This window comes from Vigna unguiculata, chromosome 11 (assembly GCF_004118075.2).
Source record: "Vigna unguiculata cultivar IT97K-499-35 chromosome 11, ASM411807v1, whole genome shotgun sequence".
Lineage (NCBI taxonomy): Eukaryota > Viridiplantae > Streptophyta > Magnoliopsida > Fabales > Fabaceae > Vigna > Vigna unguiculata.
The window spans coordinates 23,239,126-23,258,380 of record NC_040289.1 but is presented as its reverse complement, the minus strand read 5'-3'; the positions used below and the strand labels follow the sequence as shown (position 1 = coordinate 23,258,380).

The following is a 19,255-nucleotide window of genomic DNA, read 5'->3' as shown; positions in this document are numbered from 1 at the left end:
TTGTATACTGTATAATAGTACTGAAAGTTAATTTTTTACCCCTACAATGCAATTCATTATTTATTGATGTTTTTACTTTTCAAATTCCCTTAATTTTATTTATTATACTTTTTGAGTGCATATAATTCATAAAACATATGATATGAAAAAATTCTAACATTTAGATATTTGTTTATAACTAGATATAACATTCATAAAAATAAGGAACTTAGTCTATAAGTTCAAAGTAAATAATAAAGTTTAAATTAGTGAAATATTACAATATCTTTGTTATACTTGTTATAAAGTCAAATAAAATGAAAGTCTAATAATACAAACTGCCTACATTTTACAACATGCCTAACAATAATACAAACTTAAATCAAACTCAAAATCGTCAACAATGAAACATATTATATCATGTTCATATTACATCATATAACATATTACATTATGGGTGGTGTGTACATCCGAACTATTACTCTTGATTGATGTTTTCTTCATCTTCAAGTGGTTTTTAAAAAATAAGACAAACACATGTGTTAGTATCAGGTAATATGTGAAGTCAATAAGTAACATACCGGAAAAGAAAATCTATAAAAACCACATTTGATTAGACAAGATTTTTTGATGATGAGTTGTTGATCAATAAATTCGTTGACAGATTTTCAAAACAGTATGGGATGAAATGAAGAAGGAATTCCGTGGTAGATTATTGCAAGATTATAACAGGTTCAAGAGAAACAATACTAAGAAGATTTTTGTCTAAACTTAGTGTTCTATCTTTGTAATTCTGATTAACTGTCATGAATCTCTGTAAAGGAAAAAGAGTGATTCAGACTTCTCTAACTAGCTTTCTACATTTTCAGTCTGCACTTTGTACATGGATGGATTATTTTTTTCAAAGACTTTCAAATTCTGTTTTTTTTCTTCTATGGAATAAGTAAATATGGTAACTATGCCCTTTCAGTAATAATTGTAAAATAAAATGATCATATCAATTTATGATTGAACAGTTGTAAGATATGATTTGTTTAGTGTTAATGCTATTTTGGTTTAATGCACCAATATGTCTATTTGACCCTTAATCTTCTACAATTTTCTTAATTAGACCTCTAAAATTAGTTTATAATAGTTTGAAACCCAAAAAGATTACAATTTATGAAAGTTTGGATTATTTTAAAAATCATGTTACAAAGTTCCAGAAAGATCAAGTATTCAATCAGGTTACAATTTAAGAACCTAATTAAAAAAAACTCAAATTACTTTATTGAATTGAATTTCTGTTCTCATTTCTTATTTTAACAAATAAGAATACGACTTTTTTTGTTAGAACAACTTAAGATTTCAAATGATCTGAAATACTTATTAAGTGATAGTCCTTAAGATTTTGTTTTCCTCAAGTCATTATGAATCAATTAGATTGTTTTCTTGACATATTATTTTTCTTGAATGACTTCACAAAAAGGTTTTTAAAAGATTATTCAACTCTCTTCAGACTAGTTTATAATTTCAATTGAAGTAGTAGGTCACTAGTTTGAGATTTTTTTCGCAAAGTATGATAAAAAAAATACTGATTGATGTATATAAATGCTAATAAGCACTAGACTTTCATTGATTTAATATATATAACAACTTTAGACTATGTCCTATTCTTCTTTAAATTTTTCTTAAAAGTTCTACTACAATAAATGATTACGCACCAAATATTCATAATATCATTTTTATCTACAAGTACATAAAGACACTCCTAAATATACCTTTTAACTTTCTCCAATGACTAAGCCTTCTGGTTTATTATTTTTGGCTACAAGTAGATAAAAATTGCAATAATAGATACAACTCTCAAAGAAAATATACGAGGGAGAAAAAATTAGAATCAAACTTCAAATAGTAAAAGATACACAGTAATTTGGAGAGTTATACTATAAAGCATAGAAAAATAAACACTAAAAATTTAGTCAACGAAAAAAACTTATGATTGTAGTGGACACGGATATTTTATATGAATTAAAAAAAATATATGAATATTAGTATTTTTAATATAAGAATATGAACACATTTAATATAAGAAAAACTTAGGGGTCAAGAGAATCTTCTGAGTCAAATGACATTAACCAAAAGGAGAATTGTTTCAGTATATGCCAGGGAAGGAGAAATTATGTATAAGGCTTTCCAAGCTAGAACTGGAAACTGAAGTTGCTTATTTGCAATCCAAAATTTCTTATTTGGCACTGAAGAATACTGAAAATGTTGTAAGAAATCTCCAGGATGACATCAGAAGAATGGAAGGATTGAATGAGGCATAAGAAGTTGAATTGAAAAGAAAGGAGGAAAGCATGCAGAAAAAAATGGAAAGAAGCTTAAGAGGAGTGCTGCTTTCTGAAAGTAGTTAACTTAGAATTCAAGCTACAAATGAAAAATTGATTGAAGAATCTAAAACTCTTCAAACAACAAATGATAAGTTAAGAATGCGAAATATGGACTTGCATGGCCAATGCACAGTATTAGATTCTAAACTGGGGGAATCACATATTGCATTTTCTGATATATTGAAGCTAGTTCTAGAATTGGAATACAAAATTACTTCAATGCAGGAAGAAATAGCTTTGAAAGAAAAAACCATTAATGTAGATCTAGAGTCCATTATTGAGGAAAGCAGAAAGCAAGAAGAAAGGTTCATTATTTTCCCTGTATGTAGTCAACATGCACAAAACAAAATGAAATCCATAAACTTGTATACCAAATTTGAATGGAAGTATAAGGAAATTACTTTTATCAACTCACCATTACAGAATTTCTAGTTTCACAACTTTTTACAGAAAATAAATTTCATTAATCCAACTGTTGACTTAAGAATTTTTATTCAAATTGTAAAGTTTCATATAATTTTATAGTCATTTGGTATATCATTAATTAACTTCATTTTATGCATGGTTTATTTTTTAAATATCATTGAAGGAAATTTTCACTTACCTCTTCTAAAAATACATGTTTAAAAATTAAAGAAATTTATTAAAAAAAGTAATCACAGTTTCTCTTATAATTAAATATGATCTATAAGATTACATAATATATATACAAACTATGGCATAGCAGTAGTAATCACATCATACGACTTTCCCAAAGAAAATATAGATACATTGTATGAATGTTGTACTGTATGCCTCATCGGGCCATCGGCCATGTCCAGTCCTCCGGTCCATCGAACAAGGCTGGGAGGGCTCGTATATAACACATCCACCGGTCGAACGGCCCCACGGATGAACTATATAAGACCATCGGTCTCGCAAATGAACCACGTACTATCTCGTAAGGGACCATCGGTCGATCGGCCCTACGTATGAACCACGTATTATACCGTAAGGGACCATCGATCGATCGGCCCTACGTACGAATTACGCATTACTCCGCAAAGGATCATCGGTCGTTCGGTCCCACACGAACAACGCCTTAACTTATAAAGGACAATCGTTTGATCAGCCACCAGGTCAATTGCTCACCAACCCATAAGGCTCCATCGGTCGATCAGTCTCCTAAGTGATTCGTGTAGCACCTTATATTTGACCCTCGGTCGATCAGTTATAAAGATTAATTATTCACTTGTTAAAATCAAGAACATAACCAGCCTAGTCAAGCGGCCATCGGTCAAGCGGCCATCGGTCAAACGGCCAAACGACACTAGTCAATTGGGTTAATTAACGTTAAACAAGTCAGTAACCTAGATTAGAGGATCATTGGATTGTGATTAAGGAACCCTAATCACAGGCCCACACCGGAAACTATAAATAGGGCCCAAAGGTAGGTTGGTGAGGATCTTAAATTCGTATTTATTATTGTAGTTACACTTATACACCGATCGGTTCATCTACTGACTTAAGCATCAGAGCCTTTTAGACAGGTACCCCGATCGCCTGTTCGACCGATCGAGCGAGAAAGCAGATTTCTTGGAGAAGAAGTTATTGCAGCTGTGAGAAGAGGAGATTTCAAGAAGAGGAGTAAGATCGAAGAGGCTCTTAGTAGGCTCTTGGTCCCTACACCCGAAACATTTTTGGCGCCCACCGTGGGGCCGAGCAGTCTTCTTTAGACCATATACCATTATGGTGACCATAAGAAACCGAACTAGCAACATGGACGGAGGAAGAATGGCGGATGATCAAGCAGATACAAGGGAAATGATCAGGGCGATGTAGCAGAGGATGGATAAGATGCAGAGGAACTACGAGGTGCAGATGCAAGTTCTGCGTGAGGAGAATGCCGCCCTTCGGCGAAAGGAGGAGGGTATCCCTTCAACCCCCACTGTGCCCGATCCGCTCAGACTGAGCTGGGTGCAGCAGCACCGGGAAGGCGAGCGGGTGGAAAGTTGCCCGCCCCCCACAGGACAAGAGCAATCACAGCCTCCGCGGGTGGAAAAGACACAGGCATCGAGGGGAAACCTCTCTCACACGATGGCCGAGAGTTCCGGGGCCAACGAGGGAGGTCACCCTTCTCGACAACCGATCCACGCGTCGGGGAATTTCTCCTTCACTCAATTCATTTTAGAGACACTGCTACCGAAGAGATGGAAAATGGCGACATTCGATAAGTACGACGGGATGACGAACCCTGACAACCACATGCGGGTCTTCACACACCAGATGATGTTTCGTGCCGTAAGTGACCCGATCTGGTGTCGCGTTTTCTCGACCTCCCTGACGGGAGAGGCATTGGAGTGGTTCTCTGAGCTACCGGCCAACAACATCGACTACTTTGCCACTTTGAAGGCCAGGTTTAACACACAGTTTGCCCCCCTGAGGCCGGCTATCCTGACGGTAGATAACTTAGTAAACATCCGACAGGAAGATGGGGAGTCACTGAGGAGTTATCTCGATCGGTATAACCGTATGTCGGTTAAGATAAAAGACCTCTCAATGATGAAATCGCCTAGCATCACTTCTCGTACGGGCTGCAACCGGGTGTGTTTGCAGACAAGATAAGCCGCAAGAAGCCGAAGACGATGGAGGAGATGAGGGAACGAGCGGCCAAGTTCATACAGATGGAAGACATGCAGGAGTTTAGAGTGAAGAAGAGGGAGAAGGAAGATGGAGCATTCCAGAAGAGCGCCCCTCGATCGAGTAAACCCTTGGCTCGGCCCAGCGAGAAGAAGACGCCTAAGTTTACGACGTATACCCCCTTGGTCGTCCCTCGGGCGAAGATTTTGCAGGAGGCCTTCAGCACCGACTCACTTCCAGTGTCCAAAAAGAAGCCTCCACCTCCCGACGCCGATGGCAGCAAGCACTGTCAGTACCATCGGACGATCGACCACACCACAGAAGAATGCCACACGCTCCGCGACAAGATTGAGGAGCTAATTAGACAAAGGCACTTGAAGAAGTACATTCAGCAAGATCGCCCCCAACGAAGCCCAGTCAGAAATAGAAGCCCAGCACGGAGGCAAGCCCCAGCCAGGTGGGAGAAGCAGAGAGAGCAAGAGCCCGAGAGGCGAAGGAGGGAACCGTCTAGGGCCCACCGAAGCCCGAGGAGGAGTCGCAGTCGAAGCAGGGATAAACCCCTAAGGGGTTATATTAATACCATTTCTGGAGGATTCGCCGGAGGAGGAACGAGCTCATCCGCTTGGAAGAGGCACGTCCGGGTGCTCAAGTCGGTTCATCTAGTAGAGAAGAAGGTGCGGTCGATGCCCCACATCACTTTTACTGACGAGGACTTCAAGGCTCCTGACCCCGATCATGATGATCCTATGGTCATCTCCATCGAAGTAGCCGAGTATGGAATCGGGAAGGTTCTGGTGGACCAGGGAAGCTCCGTCAACATCTTATACTGAAAGATTTTTCAGAAGATCAACTTGTCCGAAGATCTGATCGTCCCCTACAACGAACAGATCGTCGAATTCTCGGGCGAGCGAGTAGACACGAGAGGTTACCTAGACCTTCGCACCAGAATCGGCTCAAAGAGAGACGGCCGGGAGGTAAGGGTTAGATTCCTATTAGTAGAAGCTAACACCTCCTATAATGTATTGCTAGGAAGACCTTGCCTAAACACTTTCTGGGCAATCGTCTCCACTCTGCACTTGACCATGAAGTTCCCGTGGATAAGGGAACGATATGCATTGTGCATGCGGACCAGCAGATCGCCAGGCAATGCTATGCCGCTGGGTTAAAGATCGCTCCTTATAACCTCCCCAGAAAACAACATCGTTCAGAGGTCGCCATGACCGACTTGGACCCCCGAACGAACACAGAGGATCAGATTCAACCTGGTGGAGATACTAAGGAGATCCCGATCGGGACACGACCAGAATAGGTCATGAAGATAGGGGGAGCTTTGAGGCCGGACGAGGAGGAATTTCTGGGCGTGGTCATTTTGGAAAACAAGGACCTTTTTGCATGGTCGTCAGCTGACATGCTGGACATTCATCCTGACGTGATGTCCCATAAGTTGGCAATCTTCAGAGAAGCCCGATCAGTCGCCCAGAAGAAGAGGAAGATGGGGGAGGAGCGGAGGAAAGCGGTCGAAGAAGAGGTGAAGAAGCTGGAAGGGGCCAACTTTATAAAAAAAATCAAGTATACCACGTGGTTGACAAATGTGGTGATGGTGAAGAAGGCGAGCGGGAAGTGGAGGATGTGCACGGACTTCACCGATCTCAACAAGGCATGCCCAAAGGACGCATACCCTCTACCCAACATCGATCGATTGGTAGATGGAGCTTCGGGGCATAATTTCTTGAGCTTCCTGGACGCATACTCAGGGTATAATCAAATCCCTATGTATGGTCCAAACAGATCTAAAACGGCATTCATCATCGATCAAGCCAACTTTTGCTACGAAGTCATGTCGTTCGGCCTGAAGAATGCGGGGGCTACCTACCAGAGGCTTATGGATTGGGTCTTCAGAGGGCAGATCGGTCGATCCGTGGAAGTATATGTGGACGACATGCTCGTGAAGTCGCAGACGGCCGAGGACCAAGTTCGTGACCTTAAATAGGTCTTTCACCAAGTGCGCAAGTATAACATGCGTCTTAACCCAGAGAAGTGCGTGTTCGGAGTGCCGGCCAGAAAATTCCTGGGGTTCATGTTGACTGCCTGAGGCATCGAGGCCAATCCTGAAAAGTGCGCCGCCATTGCCGAAATGAGAAGTCCCAAAAATCTTAAGGAGATCCAACGGTTGGTCGGGCGTCTGACATCCCTTGCGCGTTTCCTGCCCAAGCTCACAGAGAAAATCAAGCTAATCCTGAAGATTATGAAGAAGCAAACCGCAGATAAATGGGACGATCAATGCGAGGCAGCATTTCAGCAGATAAAGGAGATGATCGGCAGCCCCCCGATTATGAGCCGGCCAGTAGAAGAACTGCCTCTGCAGTTATACCTATCGGTCTCAAACGACACGATCAGCGCGACCTTAGTGCAAGAAAATCCAGAGCAGCGATCGGTATACTTTATCAGCCGGGTATTGCAGAGCGCGGAAACGAGATACCAGCTAATAGAAAAGATTGCCTTAGCACTATTGATAGCCGCGTGCCGCTTACGTCAGTACTTCCAGGGCCACCAGGTGATCGTCCGCACCGATCATCCTATAGCCAAGATACTCAGGAAGCCCGATCTGGCCGGAAGAATGATCGCTTAGTCGGTTGAGCTGTCTGAGTTTGGCCTCAAGTATGAGCCAAGAGGATCTGTCAAGGGGCAACACTTGGCAGATTTCACCGTAGAACTCCACGGGCCGATCTCCCCGTCGGAACAAACATGGGTCCTCTTCGTCGACGGCTCGTCGGAAAAACGCAACGCTGGAGCAGGGATTGTCATCGAAGGGTCAGGCGGCTTTACGGTCGACCACTCCCTGTAATTCCAGTTCAAAGCGTCGAATAATCAGGCAGAGTATGAAGCACTGATCGCCAGACTGAGGCTAGCAAAGGACCTAGGCGCGAGAAGGTTAAAGTGTAACACCGATTCGCGACTCGTGGTCGGGCAAGTGCAAGGGGAGTATCAAGTTAAAGACGATCTGCTGCTGCAATATTATCACAAGGTGGTTGAAGCCATGAAAGATTTCGAAGAAGTAACTATCCACCATATCCCCCGAGCGGAGAATGCTAAAGTCGATAGGCTATCAAGCTGGCAGAGGGGAAAGAGAAAGGTCAGTTGAAAACCATCATCAGGCAAACCTTGATGAGACCCTCGACAGGAGAATGCGCAGCAGTCGACCGTCCAGTAGACTGGATGAGCGAGGTGCGGGAACTTCTGAGAAAGTGCAATGCTGGGGAAGAAATGAAGCCGATCAAGCGGCGCTGGGTGCTTCGATTTGTCACTATCGGAGAGGACATGTACAAACGAGGCTTCACTGCGCCGCTCCTCAAATGCCTGTCGGAGGAAGAAGCAGGATACGTCATGAACGAGGTCCACAATGGCATTTGCAGGATGCACATCGGACGGAGGACGATGAAGGCACCAATACTCCGGGCAGGGTACTATTGGTCGACCATGGAGCAAGACTGCGAGGCTATGATACGAAAATGCGAAGGTTGCCAAGCCCATGGAAACGACATCAAAAGAGCCCCGACCGAACTACATAGGCTAACGGCCCCATGGCCGTTCGCACAGTGGGGTATGAACATCGTCGGTCCGTTCCCTATCGGAAGAGCACAAAAGAAGTTCATACTAGTCGCCATAGACTATTTCACGAAGTGGGTCGAAGCAGAAGCCCTGACCAACATCACCGCTCGGCAGGTCCACTCGTTTGTATGGCGGAACACTGTCTACAGCTTCGACCTGCCTCACACCATCATCACCGACAACGGCCAACAGTTCATCGACAAGAAACTGAGGGATTTTTATAAGCAAGTGGGGATACGCCATCTAACCAGCTCGATCGAGCATCCCCAGACTAATGGCCAAGCCGAAGTCATGAACAAGGTCATAGTGGCGGAGCTGAAGAAAAGGTTGGGAGAAGCCAAGGGAGCATGGGTGGACGAACTGCCGCAGGTCCTTTGGGCCTATCGGTGCACTCCGCATGGGACGACCGGAGAATCCCCCTTCAACCTGACGTACGGAACAAATGCTATGCTACCAGTCGAAGTAGGAGAGCCAACTCTTCGGCGGGAGATGCAGAACCTTGATGTGAACTGCAGACGCATGCGAGAGGAATTGGACTGGACGACCGAGCGAAGAGAAAGAGCAGCCGTGCGAGCTGAAGCATGCAAGAGGATGGTGGCAAGAAGGTACAATGCAAAAGTTAAACCGAGGAGCTTCATCCGAGGAGACCTGGTGTGGAGGAAAACCAACAAGGCGCGCAAGAAATCAGCACAAGGGAAGCTGGCACCGGACTAGGAAGGGCCATTCCGCGTGACCGAAAGCCTGCAGAACGGAGCCTATCGACTAGAATACCTGGGCAGCAAGGAAATACCGAATATATGGAACGCATCACATTTTAAAATGTATTACAGTTGACAACATTATAAATAAAACGAGCGTTTCATGCAACTCCAACTAACTGACCGATGGGGCTCCCTACGGGACCCTAGCAAAAGCTTGAACGGTCAAGGTGCAGGCTTCCACGAGGAAGCCCTGCTCGGTCAACACCGATCCAAGCGATCTAATTAACCCCACGGGTAAATAAGTGACACGAGCTGTTGACTACGATCAAGGCACGACGCCAACGACCTAAAGGAATTAAAATTGAACGCGTAACAAAGTCGGACCGTTCGGGCCGTAAGCATAACAATCAAACCGAGCCAACAACACAATAGAGAAGAAATAAGTCGTAAATCATAGGCCGATCGCCCGATAAAGTCAAAACACCAAATAATAGCCAATCGTCACACTTATTCAAACACTAAGTTTATAAAATGATCGACGGCTCGCGCGTTAACATCAACCTATTAAAGAGCAAATGGTTGATCGCCAGCGACAACGATAAATAAAGAGCGAGTGGGCGATCGCCAGCGATAACGATAAATAAAGAGCAAGTGGCTGATCGCCAGCGATAGTGATAAATAAAGAACAAATGGCCAATCGCTAGTAACAACGATGAAAGACGAGCAGACCAACAGATGAAAGGGAAAAGCTACTTGCCATGTACATATAAATGTTTGTCAAAAAATGGCCAAATAATCGATCGAGCGCGATCGGCCACACGGCCGATCGAACTCGATCGGTTATATCAAAATATACAAAACTAAATTAATCTAAGAGTCTCCAATAGGAGGGGCAGTCGCCTCGTCGAGCCGGTCGAAGACCCTTTCGAGTTTCCCTTCAACCACCCCCATATGAACATCAAACCGATCGGGGGAGCAGCGATAGATGAAAACGGCCTGATCGACGGCGTTCTGGAAACCCGTCTCGTATTGAGCAAAGACCTGCTCATCAGCAACGCGCAGCTCGGCCTGGTACTCTTTGGCTTTCTTCTGCCAATCTACGGCTGATCCGGCGGCGGCTAAGTGCTCCAACGATAAGTCATCGAAGCGTCTTTGGAGCTTGCGGAGCTCGTCGGTCGCCTCCTTGGCCTTCAATTGCTCCTCCTTTGCCCGATCATCGGCAACCTTGAGTAGACCGGCACACTTGGCATGCTCAGCCTTTATGCCATTCAGGCGATCGAACTGAGTCTTCAAGTCCGATGTGGAAGCTTTCACTTCTTGGAGCTCCACCTTCGCCGCCGCGAGCTCCTTCTCTAGGCTCTCAATCCTGCCCCGATCAGCCCGGGAAAACTTGGTATAAATTACGGCCAACCTGAGGGTCAGTTCCCCGGCTGTCCGTAGAGCCTCTTCCTCGGACACGTCCTTTAGCATGTCCTTAACGCGGGGGCCCAAGTGGAATGAGACTTCCTCATCAAGTCGAACCTCGCCATCGAGGAAGGCGGTGGCCAAGGACCCGGAAGCCTCAACCTTCTTGCTCTTCTTGGACGATCGGCCGGTGGGGGAGTCATCCCTTTTAATCTTTTTCCCTTTATCCGTCGTAGTGTCGGGAATAGCAGAGCTGGGGGGTTTCACGACAAACCGGGGCCTGATGACGACACCTGAGGCACCAGTCAGAGCGTTGGTGGCAGAAGAAGGAGCCGTCAAAGGAGTAGCGGGGACACTCTAAAGGGGTGCAACCTCTTCAATAACATCATCCTCCCTTCGTCCAGTCTTGGCGCGGGCCATGAACTTAGCAGTGGAAAGCGTCGTTCGGGCCATGATATCTGCAAACAAGAAAAAACGCGTAAGTTAATTGCACCGCCTACAACAATCGGGAGATGAAAACAACTAAACATAAACCGCCCTCGGCAAGTCCGGAGAGCGGAGGCATTGGATCAGCGGCCTCTGGGGGATCTTGTCGGGTAGGGTCTTGAGGACGGTTAGGTCAGCCTGCTCAGCGGGGGTCAAACGGTCTTCTGCCCAGGGATCAGTAGGCGGAGGGAACGCCGTCCAGTACCGGGGGAACTTCGGCCGACCCTCCTCATCGAAGATGTACTTTCTGCCCCGGCCGGGAATCGCAACCTTGAAAAAGTCGGTCTTGAAACCCTTGTACGAGGCGAGGTAGAGGGTGAACAAACTCTTGTTCGCCCCAAGAAAGGAAACCCAGCCTTTCGACGTGGTGGGTCGGGTTTTATAGAAGTGCAGGAATAAAGGCATGGTGGCTGTCAGACCAGCCGCTCGACAAAGAACCTCGAAGGCCTGCATTGACACCCAGGCGTTCGGGTGTATCTGGGTCGGTGCGCATTGAATTTCCCGTAGGACCGCCATTTGCCAATCGGCGAACAACATGGTCAGACGTAGATCGTGGAATAGGCAAGCATAGACATAGAAAAACTCTAGCTTCGTCGCTCCCTTGCCATGGCAGACCCTCTCGTTACTAGCACACACCTTTACCCGGAGAAACCTGTCCTCCACCTCGTCACCAAAAACCTTAGTCCGCTCCACCAGGTCCCCAAGATCATTACCCCATCAGAACCTCGTCACATGCGTGCACGGCTCATAGGGGGCCCACTCGTATCCCTGCACCTCTGGCAAATTGGCCTGCTCTCCCTCGTCGCGGACGTTGATGCTGATGATGTCCCCACTCTCTTCAGGAGCGACGACTTGCTCCACCACTTCGGCGACCGGCTGCTCGGCTTCTGGGCTACCGTTGAGAAGGACGGGAGAACCCGCCGAAGTTGAGACCCCCCCAAGCGAGGTCCCCGTGTCTGAGGAGCTGAACAAAGCGGAGATCAACCCGCCGCCCCCAGACACCTCGACCGCCCCACCCGAGGACCCGTCTGAACTTGATGCGCTGGAAGACATTATTACTTGTAGAAAGAAGAAGACGATCGGTGGCTCGAGTAGAAAGAGAGAGGAAAGCGTGAAAATAATGACAACCACACACACCTATTTATAGGAAGACCTAGGGACATGTGGCAGCACAAGGACCACACGATCACGCGTAGATCAACGACCCACACTTCGTGACGCTTTGCATCCTAACTAACAAGCACGATCTACGAAGCAAGATAACGGTCAGGGAACCCCATCGGGCCATCGACATTACAGTCTTAGTAAACATTCTTGCTTCACCTGTATCATCGCTCAAGGCTGGGGGGCTTGTGTACAGTATGCCCCATCGGGCCATCGGCCATGCCCAATCCTTCGGTCCATCGAACAAGGCTAGGAGGGCTCGTATATAACACATCCACCGGTCGAATGGCCCCACGGATGAACTATATAGAACCATCGGTCAATCGGTCTCGCAAATGAACCACGTACTATCTCGTAAGGGACCATCGGTCGATCGGCCCTACGTATGAACCACGTATTATACCGTAAGGGACCATCGGTCGATCGGCCCTACGTACGAATTATGCATTACTCCGCAAAGGACCATCGGTCGTTCGGTCCCACACGAACAGCGCCGTAACTTATAAAGGACAATCATTTGATCGGCCACCAGGTCGATCGCGCACCAACCCATAAGGCTCCATCGGTCGATCAGTCTCCTAAGTGATTCGTGTAGCGTCTTATATATGACCCTCGGTCGATCAGTTATAAAGATTAATTATTCACTTGTTAAAATCAAGAACATAACCAGCCTAGTCAAGCGGCCATCGGTCGAACGACCAAAGGACACCAGTCAATTGGGTTAATTAACGTTAAACAAGTCAGTAATCTTGATTAGAGGATCATTGGGTCGTGATTAAGGAACCCTAATCACAGGCCCACACCGAAAACTATAAATAGGGCCCAAAGGTAGGTTGGTGAGGATCTTAAATTCGCATTTATTACTCCAGTTACACTTATACACCGATCAATTCATCTACTGAGTTAAGCATCAGAGCCTTTTAGACAGGTACCCCGATCGCCTGTTCAACTGATCGAGCGAGGAAGCGGATTTCTTGGAGAAGAAGTTATTGCAGCTGTGAGAAGAGGAGATTTCAAGAAGAGGAGTAAGATCGAAGAGGTTCTTAGTAGGCTCTTAGTCCCTACACCCGAAACAAATTTCTTTTTTCTAACACAAATATTCTTCTAAATCCAACTAATAGTGATCTGAATCCAGCTTTTCTTCACATACAATTGTTCCTTTAACAATAGCCTATGCTAGTAATCAGATCAATTCATCATGAAAATGAAAATTGTGCAGCTCATTTAATTATATGTATTATCTTGATGGGTCTAAGAGAAGGGTTGAGTTAAGATAATGAATATGAATAATACTAAATTATTAAATTATCGTAGGTGAGGTTGTCTTAACTATGTGTGATATGTTGGGAAATAAATGTTGAGAAACAGCAAAGAGAACTTGAATGTGAAGAAAGCAGACAGAGAGAAAAAATTGAAGGACAAAACATGATATTTGAGTAACAGAGGACTTAAGGAGATGTGGAGTGATTTGGGGATGAAAACAAGTTGGTATCTGTTTAGGGATCATGTAGGCCTTAGGGTTAGGATAAGCTGAGATTTGGAAGGTGGGGACAAATGATTCCCTAACCACAACAACTAGAGATTAGTGACTAATTTCTTCAATAATTATTTTTTGTTTGAAATTAGTGCTTCTACCTCTTCCTTTAATCTTTGACTTCTTTCATACCTTTCTTGGAATGTAATTGGAAATCATATGATTCTTACCTCTCTGAATGTAATTAGTGTTTCACCTTCACTTTCCCTTTTTTCTTTGCCCCAACCTTCTGCTCCAAGTTTCGCTATTGCCAACCAAATCCCAAATTTTATCTTTTCTCTTTCAATCTATCATCAATCAATATTTCGTAAAACAATTTTTATCACAAAATTATGTCAGTTATCACATGCATGGATATTTTATTTTTCAATCACTCACATTTAATTTTCGGTTGTGTCTTCTTTTTTGGTGAATATGATTGGAAGTAGATGGTAAAGAGTTAGTAGCATAGGTAAAAGTTGGTTTCAAGTAGGGAGATAAGAAGATTGGGAAATTATTTATTATCATATATATCATCCGACTTTTCCCTTTATCTCACAGTCCTTCCAATTCTATTCCCACTCTACTCTCGGCTACACGTTCAACAACAATACCAACAAAATATTATAATTTAATTTGTAATATTAAAATAGGGAGCATTATAATTTGATGAATGTGTGTGAAAAATTACAATCTCCAGTTTAGAATGCTACATCCAAATAAACAGAAAAACATAGGGTTACCTTTTGAAGGTGGAAACATCCAATGAAATATAACCTCAGTTCTGTCTCAAAGGAACTCAATGCAAGAGCTAACACAATCAATCACTTCCGAGAGGAGCAACAATTAGAATTGTACCACTCCATATTTTGCCATTGTAGCGCAACTACTCTTAAAATCAGAAATTGCTTCATTCACCAATTACTCCATTTCACCTGAAATTGAACCATAAATGTTATGGCAACTATGAACACGCAAAGCATGAAGAAACCACAATCAATCAAACCCGCAACGGAGATGCAAAGCCACTGAACGAGCAACGGAGATGCACTATAGATTTCAGAAAATGCAGCACCTATAATTGGATTCCTTAACAGAAACAAACATCAAAGATTTCAAAGTTAGAATTTAACAACAAATCGATAAAATTTGAAAACCTAAAGAAAAGAAAGGGAAAACCATTACCGTTTGGAAGCAAAGTGAAAATTCAAATGAAATCGTGAGCTGCAACGCGGATGAAAATGGTTTTACTGAGATTGTGATTGAGAACGAGATTGAGATTGAGAGTGAGCTACAATTGTAGAACGAAAGCAAGGTGAAGTTTGAGGAAAGTGGGTTTGGGTGAGTTTTTCGAAAGTTGATATTATGTCTGTTTTGTCAAACATACAAACAAAATGGTAAAAATGGTTTTTGAAAAAAAATATATAAAAAGGATCCGTAAAAAAGACGTGGAGGGAAGAAAAGTTTTCCTGGAATTCTTCATAAAACCTCAAGTACTTACCATAGGTTCAAAAAACCTCCACTATGTGTATAAATTATTGGAGGTTTGATAACCTCTATTAATAAATCTCAGTTAAAATTAATTTTTTTTAGTGTCAATACAAATACATATATTACAAAATTTTGTTACATAATTAAGAACAAAAAAATATCATCAAATAATGTTCATAAATATCACTACCATTATGTCTATAAATAAATTAAAAAATATATACCCTTCTAATCAATAATAAAATAAAATAAATATTCATAATAATAATAATAATAATAATAATAATAATAGTATCTCAGGACATATGTTATTTACGTATAAACTATTTGATAAACATCTTTAGTTAGATAATTCAACTTTTTATAATTAAATATTTTTTTTATAAAGTAACCAATTAAAAAATTATTTTAAAATGATTAAATAATTTTCTTTTTCATGAATAATCGTCACATAATATGTTAATAATATATATATATATATATTGAATTGTATTTATTTTAATATTTTTAATATATTTTATACAAAACTACACATGCTTTTAAAATTATATTATTTTAATGTAATAAAACTATAAATACTTATTTCGAAAAAGCATGAATTTTTACCTGTTTAATACTTTTTAATATTATTTTTACAAAAGTATACTTTTTTTTAAAAAAATTATATTATTTTAATATAGTAAAGTTGTAAATTCACATTTATACGATGATAGATATAAGTAAGTATAATTTATACAGTTACTTTTTAATATATTTAAAAAAATACAGTTTAATTGTAACTTTTATAAAAGAATAAAAATTACTTTATTTATTAACTTTGTGAAAAATGTTTGTTAAAAAATCAATTTTGTAGTTTTAATTCATATAACTTTGAGCCTTTCTTTCTTGTCTCATCTTCCCTACTGATTTTCTTCTTTATAACTTTGTTATCTACTTCTTCACACCCATTTTGTCTTTTTTTTTTTTCTCTATCTTATATTTTGAAAAGAAAACATTTCGAAGAATTAATTCTGTCTCATTTTTCATATTATCACGAAACAGTTTCCTGCATTTTGTAAATAAATAAACAATGGTTTTATTTCATTTCACGAGAACATCATTTATACAAGAAGGTGGTAAATAAGAATAAGAAAGAAACACACCGTCAGTTTATTATTATTATTATTATTATTATTCAATCTTCACAAATAAATATCAAACATGATCCCAACCTTGAACCAAAGAGCAGCAAGTTCAGTAGTTCTTAACTCAAAGCATAGGAAACAAAGAAAAGAAAAATGAAAAATATAAAAGAATAGTATGAAAAAGAAAAAGAAAAAATGAAATGAATACTGAAGCACACTCATAAATTGTTAGAAAGATAAAAGCATGATGAGTGAAGCCATGAATGGTCCAACAGAAGCAGCAAGAGAGAGAAAGGGTGAAGCAGCAGCATTGGGAGGAGGAGGTTCAGTGACAGGGCTTGGTGTTTGGTTTGTGTCTGAAGTTGGAGACTGACCCTCTTGCCCAGTAGTTGGTGGTGGTGATGAAGATGATGATTGTGGTGAAGGTGGAGATGCATTGCTGTTTTTGTTCCTTTCAGCAAGCACAATCACTGTTAACTTCTCATTTTTCAGGCAATTGTCTTTGCTTCCACTTATGAAAAAGTGAGGCCCTGATTGGTTTAGCTTGAACACTGTGTGGCCATCAGAGAATTTTGCATAAGCTGAATCGGTGTTGCAGCTCTCATAGTCTTCCCTCTTTACGTACAGCACCGAGTCTTGCCCAGATTGGTAGTTGAACACTGCAATAACCAGATTTTAAAAGTTAAATACCTCCAATTTAAGAGTTTTTTTTATCGTTAGTAATTTATTAGTGGGGTATTTGAAATAATAACCACGCTAACTATCTCTTCCAAACCTTTCGAGTTAACTTTATAATTTTCAAGTGGAGTGAAACTCATAATTTCTCTCAATTTCTTTTTAATTTTATTATGAAACCATCTTATCACTGCTCCTAAATTATGAGTGTTGATGGTGAGATTTTGAATTGATAGAAATATATAATTATACTCCAGGCTTTAAATCTTTGAAGTTGTGACAACAATACTTCTGAGAATGTGTGAAAATTGATTTTTGCAACGTATATCAGATTACGAAAGTTCTACATATATCAAAAAGGTTAAAGAACTGTCGAATTTATGCAAAAATATGTATCCAAAACTTGTTGCAAAAATCTCAATATTAGGAGAAAAGAAGAAGGGATTTCTTATGCAAAAGAAAAATTAAGAAAGGTCTTCTCTTAATTTAGGTTTCATAGCCAATATTTGATTTAATAACCAAATATCATTGATCAGTCGTTATGGAGGAAAATAGTATATATAATGTATGATGAAGGAATATATAATGTTGGAAAGCCTGACAAATAAAGAAAGTTATGTTTCTGTAATGTATTGAAAGGATAAAATAGTCCTAAAAATATATACTTTATGACAATCTATACTTATACTTTATAAGGAGATGAAAAACAAGAAAGAACTTAAATAAGTATCTTTCTTAAATAGAATATGGTGAGACATTTTTTTTATGAGTTGTCGTTTCTATTAAATATATTTATTATTTGTGATAAAAAAATCATCATATCAATGATAGATTAAGAATATAAGAATGATTTGATTAACCCATATAGAAACACAGAATGAATGAAAGCTTACCAAGAGAGTCTCCAACTTGAAAACGGCTCTTCTCTGCCCATTGATTGAAAGGATTGAAAGTGGGATCATTTGGAACAGTCCAACCCTTTTGGCCACCAACTACAAAATCATAGGAAGCACCCTTTTGAAGCATCAGCAGAAGACAAACCCACCCAACAATGTTAGACCTAAAGATGAATGTGGCCATTGGAAGATCACAAATTAATGCCAGAAAAGTTGTTTAGAGGGATGACTCATATTGAAACATGATGAGGCTTTATGTAGCTGTGGCTTCCATGGAACTGTGGCAGGGAAGCTATTACAACTTTCATTATTCTCCCTTCTCTTAGGGTTTACTTTGATTCTCATGCAAACCACAAGGTTTTAGAATCTTATTCTCAAAACTTCCTATGTGCCTTTGTGCTTTGCTTTGCTGCTATCAAGAATATTCATGTCTTGTGACATTGGGCTAAACCAGCTATTTGTATTTATTCCATATTTTTAAGGCATTTTAATAAAGTATTTAATTTACAAAATATAAGTATGTTGATGATTCATAATTTTGTTATTTTGAAAATATTTACTATATGTTATTTTAATTTGAATTCACATGATAATAATTATATTATTTTTATATTTTTAAGAAATTTTATATATTTTTCGACATACATATATTACAGTATTTTGTTTTTCTTTTTATAATTTTGTACATATATAGTGACATACACCCTTCAGTTTTATGTGAAGCTTTTTGTGTGGTTGTGTTCCAAATATGTGATAGATTAACACTGTGCAAGCATTTTTGTTTTCTCTTTGGCTCCTCTGTATATATCACTTTTACTCTTCAGCCTTATCTCCTTTATGATCTAATATCCTCGTTGGTAAATTTTGTCAACTTTTTCAGCAATGAATTTCACTGTGTGCATTGTTGCAGTTAAAGATATCATTTCAGTCACTAATGAAAAAGACTTTGCATATATCGGATGCTTCAAAAGTTTGTATAAAAGATACACAACTTTTGTGGAAACGTATAGAAATAATATTTGTTGAGCAAAGAAGAAAACATACTAGAAAAATATGGATATAACACCCCATTTAATTAATAACGCTAATTAAAGGAATGTCACGCGGAATAGTATTATAAACAAAGTCCTGGAGTGTAGACACTACTCCTCACGATTATCCAAGAGAAAACCCGAATAAGAAAAGTGCACACTACGATGTCATAACAAAGTATAAAATATAA

General features: G+C 40.8%; 1 protein-coding gene and 1 long non-coding RNA gene across 2 annotated transcripts; both read right to left on the bottom strand.

Moving 5' to 3' along the window:
• Window positions 1-327: 327 nt before the first annotated feature.
• Window positions 328-15,188, bottom strand: LOC114168215. The gene is made up of 4 exons (XR_003600641.1): window positions 15,033-15,188; window positions 14,854-14,936; window positions 14,591-14,782; window positions 328-483 (listed from the first exon to the last, which is right to left on the bottom strand). It is a non-coding gene; the product is annotated as an uncharacterized LOC114168215 (long non-coding RNA).
• A 1,298-nt stretch (window positions 15,189-16,486) lies between these two features.
• LOC114168841 (early nodulin-like protein 1) lies at window positions 16,487-18,282 on the bottom strand. The gene is made up of 2 exons (XM_028053804.1): window positions 18,031-18,282; window positions 16,487-17,121 (listed from the first exon to the last, which is right to left on the bottom strand). Exons 1-2 carry the CDS (start codon window positions 18,215-18,217, stop codon window positions 16,691-16,693), a joined length of 618 nt encoding a protein of 205 aa, XP_027909605.1. The 5' UTR covers window positions 18,218-18,282; the 3' UTR covers window positions 16,487-16,690.
• Window positions 18,283-19,255: the final 973 nt, after the last annotated feature.